At 43.3% G+C, this 5,178-nt stretch overlaps 1 protein-coding gene across 1 annotated transcript; it reads left to right on the top strand.

The window, feature by feature from the left end:
• Positions 1-412: 412 nt before the first annotated feature.
• On the top strand, positions 413-1,417 carry LOC306838576 (trace amine-associated receptor 1-like; the record flags this gene model as incomplete). Its single annotated transcript, XM_079366821.1, has 1 exon — positions 413-1,417. One exon carries the CDS (start codon positions 413-415, stop codon positions 1,415-1,417), a length of 1,005 nt encoding a protein of 334 aa, XP_079222947.1.
• Between the last annotated feature and the right edge of the window lie 3,761 nt (positions 1,418-5,178).

The raw sequence follows: 5,178 nt of genomic DNA, 5'->3' as shown, positions 1-5,178 counted from the left end.
GCTAATGCTGCTGGTAGATATACAGTATGGATTTCATATTAATGACAGGGAAGAAATGAACAGACTAAAACATCAAGTGTGGCCGTTGATGTTAGGCCGAGAATGTTAGTTTGGTTTGAAAAGATGTCCTGAAAAAAATTATCAAAATTGTTGTTTTGCATGTCATGCAAAACGAGTGCAGCTGATTGGCCAATAATTATGACTATGAGATAGGTGTGAAGAGGTATATTGGTTCTGTACAGTGGTACATGTCACTAGAACACCTATTCATGCATGAACAGGTTTGATCAGAAACATATGCAGGTTAGTTCATTCAACTATTTCACTGTTACAGTCTTCATTCTTTATCATAACTATATTTCTAATGTTTTTTTTCTAAACACATTGTAATAAATTGTAGGAATCCTGAATCATGGAACCAGAAGTCTCATATAATAGGACTGTCATTGGTATAGATGTACATCCCTGTTATGAGATCAAAGATTTAAATTATATCTTGACAAAAAATCCATCCACTACATGTGTTTTATTATATCTTTTCCTTGTGTTATTGTCTGTTGTCACTGTATGTGGGAACCTTCTGGTTATTATCACTGTCATTTACTTCACACAGCTGCACACTCCTACAAACTATCTTATCCTTTCTGTGGCTGTGGCTGACCTGCTTGTGGGCATTGTAGTCTTTCCTCTTAGCATGGCATTTTCTCTGAGCTCATGTCTGTATCACGAGGATTTATTTTGTAAAGTACGAAACTGTTTTGATGTGACACTTAGCACATCTTCTATTCTGAACCTGTGTTGTATTTCCATTGATAGATATTATGCAGTGTGTCAGCCTCTGATGTACAGAACTAAAGTCAACCATCGTACTGCTGTGGTCATGATCCTGGTCAGCTGGGGGGTTTCTGCTCTGATTGGGATTGGTATCTTAATTGCTGGACTGAACAATGAAAAATGTGATGAAACATGTTTTATAGATACTCTTATTGAAAACACTATCGGACCTATTTTATCATTTTACTTTCCGGTGATTATAATGCTCTGTATCTACCTCAAGATTTTCCTCGTTGCACAGAAACAGGTTCGCAGAATCCAGAACAAAACCAGTCGGAGCACAAAGTGTGGAGCAACTGTCAGTAAGATCGAAAGAAAGGCCACCAAGACTCTGGCTATTGTTTTGGGAGTTTTTCTCTTATGTTGGACTCCTTTCTTTCTCTGCATCACTTTCTCTCCTTTAAGCAATAATTCAGTTCCACTCCCTGTTATGGAAACGCTTAACTGGTTTACACTGTTAAATTCAATGCTTAATCCTTTTATTTATGCTTTCTTTTACAGCTGGTTCAGGTCGGCTTTCACTGTTATAATTTCTGGAAAAATATTTCGAGGCGATTTCAGAAACACAAGACTGCTAAACTAGGCTTTAAAAAGTTGATCATTTAATAGTACATACTGACACCATGGAAAAAACGTTCCTACTTAAATTAATTTTACTCCACTGAAGCATCCATAGGTTTTTAGAATAGATATATTGAAATGTATACATATATGTTGAGCTATGAGATTATATAACAGAACAGCCCTGTGATAGATGAACAGCATTAAAATTGGATTTATATAAGCCAAACATTGGGGATTAAAAGAGAATAACACGTATGCTCTTATAACCGTCAACAACATAGTACTGTTGAAAACAATATTCTGAATATACTGCATATTGCTTTCAACAGTAATGTGCATTCTGATTTTCCGATCGGTGCTTATTGTGCAGTGTGCCAAGCCCAGCTGAGCTAGTTTTCCGTTTGGATTGATAAATAAACAACTGCCCAGCTAGAAGCATCCACTTACCGTAAAAAAAAAATCTGACCAGTGATTCATTGATATGATCACGATTTTGAGAATAAAAATATATAATTGGTCCTATCTATGTATGGCTTGGTCTGATAGAGAATATTTTCCCTGCTACAATGGGGGTCAGTCCATCATTTAGATCTCTGATTTAGCGCTTTGCATTTTTAGAAACAATACGTGAGGAAGGTTTGTCTGATGCATACTTAAGATTTTTCAGGGTATTTTTGGCAGGTGGTTGGTTTGGTATTCTGAACCGATCTCACATTTGTTTGCATCACACATCACATTTTTGCGACCTATAGCATAGTAGCAGGTTTGAAAACAGCCCAAGATTCTGACTTTCTCTCCTTCCTAGCATTGCAAATTTGAATGGCTTATGTATCCAGCTTATTTTTATTAATTTCATAATAAAAAGCAATGCTACAACACATTTTTGACGTTATGTGAAATCATTACCCCAATGTTGTAATTTCTCCAAAAAAAGTGTCATTATGCTATCCTAGTGTTCCTTAATTCCTAGTATAAATTGACTGTCATATGTCTGAGTCTTGTTCTATTTTATTCTACCTGACAGCCAGAGGCAGCTTATAACACTGTGTGATATTTGTCTTGTGCACAAGCAAGAGTACATGTCAAATAAGTACCCATTGTTCTTTAATGATGCAAAAAGCCTCTTGCATAATTTCCTGTGACTCGACATTTGGAGCTGCAGAATGTTGTCCTCCAAGGATTGTGATTAGAAATGTAACTCATCTATTGTTTCACCGAGCTGTCTGACCAGTCTTTTCGCTTTCAGCACCTAACGTTACTGACGGTTGTCAGCTCAGTCGTTGGAAAGGTAAGGAAAGTATTATCCCTTTGTTAGATTTGATTTATTTAGCACATACAGAGGAGTGCAAGGAGGGGAACAAAGCCAAATAAGGCTCATACAGAGTTCCACCCCTGTCTGCATTCAACATTAACAAATATAAACAAATATGAATAGGCTTTAAGGACTAACAGAGGATACTGAAGATGCTGAATTGGTTTCTGTACAGAGCAAACCTGAAAATAAAACACCACAGGGATATAAAAGGTACAAGGAGTTTGCTCAAATAAGGGAATGAGATTAAAAAAGAATGGATGGGTAAAATAGGAGCGATGGATTGAGATTGCCGTAGAGTGAAACAAAAACAAAACAAGCTTCTCGAGTGGCATCAGGAGATAGTCCTGGCGCTGTGAGTGACGGCTGCCTCTCCAGCAGCTCTCTCTCTTTAGCCCTAACTTTAGCCTTTTCTTAACCTGGTTTAAACTTTTTAGCTCTTTTGTTTACTCTTCCCTGCGAAGAGATCGTGTGCTTTATATATCCTATGGATACACTTAAGTTTATTACTCAACCAGGAGCCAGTTTTCTCACATTTTCTCGGGAGAAACTGCTGGCTCTAAGAACAATGGGACACGCTGGGATACGACACCCCATCCCGGAGGAGTTGAGGAGGAGACCCAGGGGCTGCAAGGCCGGAGCTAAGCTAAAAGCCGAGAAAGCGGAGAAACGGAGGCGCTACAAGCCATCGATTCCCTCCGTCATCATGGGGAATGTGAACTCGCTGCCGAACAAGATCGACGAGCTGTCCGCACTGAACAACCAGCGGATCTACCGTGAGAGCAGCTTGTTCATCTTCACGGAGACATGGCTAAACCACCTAGTACCAGATGCTAACGTGAACATGTTGGGATTCACTGCCGTGAGAGCCGACAGAGACGCGAAAGCGAGCGGGAAAAGTAAAGGTGGGGGACTCATCATGTATGTTAACAACCGCTGGTGTAACCCAGGACATATCTCCTTAAAGACAGTCTTATGTTGCCGGGACCTCAAGCTGCTAGCTGTTAGCTTGCGGCCTCACTATCTACCGAGGGAGTTCAGTCACGTGATCGCCATCTGTGTTTACATCCCTCCGAGTGCGGACGCAGCCACTGCATGTGAGAAAATCCATTCTGTCACTGCGAGGCTGCAGACACAGCACCCTGAGGCACTTATGATCATTTCTGGGGATTTTAATCATGCAACTCTGGACTCAAGTTTGGCTGTTTTCAATCAAGTTGTGGACTGTCCTACACGAAACAACAGGACAATAAATCTCCTGTATGTTAATGTGAAGGATGCATACAGAGCGACTCCCCTCCCCCCATTAGGGAAGTCTGATCACAACTTGGTTCACCTACAGCCATCCTACACCCCCCTGGTCCAAAAGCTGCCGGTTACAACTCGATCAATCAGGAGGTGGTCCCCAGAGATGGAAAGTGCCCTCAGAGACTGTTATAACACCACAGCCTGGGAGGTGCTGATGGATCCGCATGGTGAGGATATAGAGGGGATGACACACTGTGTGACGGACTACTTGAACTTCTGCGTCGACGTGGTCGCCCCTGTTAAGACTGTCCGCTGTTTCCCTAATAACAAGCCATGGGTAACGCGGGAAGTTAAGGCTGTCTTTAACAAGAAGAAGGCTGCCTTCAGGAGCAGAGACAGGGAGGCCATGAAGGCAGCACAGCAGGAGGTCAAGCGCTGCGTGAGGGAAGCAAAGGACAACTACAGGAGAAAGGTGGAACAAAAGCTGAGGGAAAACAACATGAGGGAGGTCTGGGAAGGTGTGAGGACCATTACAGGTCACAACACAAAGACCAGGGCCGCAGGGGGAACAATGGAGAGGGCAAACAAACTGAACGACTTCTTCAACCAGTTCGACCAGTCCCTGCCCCCCCTCTCCCACCCTCACCGCAGCCATCTCTCCTCCTTCCCTCTGCACACCTCCCCCGGAAACCACAACACCCCCCTCCTCAACACAATCTCCGCCTCATCTTACCACAGACCAGGTCAAAGGACAGCTGAGGAAGCTCCAACCCAGGAAAGCGGCAGGCCCGCACAAAGTGTGTCCAAGACTATTGAAGACCTGTGCTGCTGAACTGGGGGAACCACTACAACGGCTCTTCAACCTTAGCCTGCAGCTAGGGAGAGTGCCCACCCTATGGAAGACATCATGCATCGTTCCGTTTCCAAAGAAGAACCGGCCCAGCGAGCTGAATGACTTCCGACCGGTGGCACTTACTTCACACCTAATGAAGATGCTGGAGCGACTCTTCCTCAGCCTACTCAGACCCCAGGTACAACACGCCCAGGACTGCCTGCAGTTCGCGTACCAGCCAGGTGTTGGTGTGGAGGATGCCATCCTGTACCTGCTACATCGAGCTCACTCCCATCTGGATAAGGGAAGCGGCACAGTGAGGATCCTCTTCTTGGACTTCTCCAGTGCTTTCAACACTATCCAGCCCCCCCTGCTCCGGGACAAACTG

Source organism: Symphodus melops, assembly GCF_947650265.1.
Source record: "Symphodus melops genome assembly, chromosome: 1".
Lineage (NCBI taxonomy): Eukaryota > Metazoa > Chordata > Actinopteri > Labriformes > Labridae > Symphodus > Symphodus melops.
Note: the sequence above shows the minus strand (reverse complement) of the source record. Positions and strands in the feature narration are given on the sequence as shown.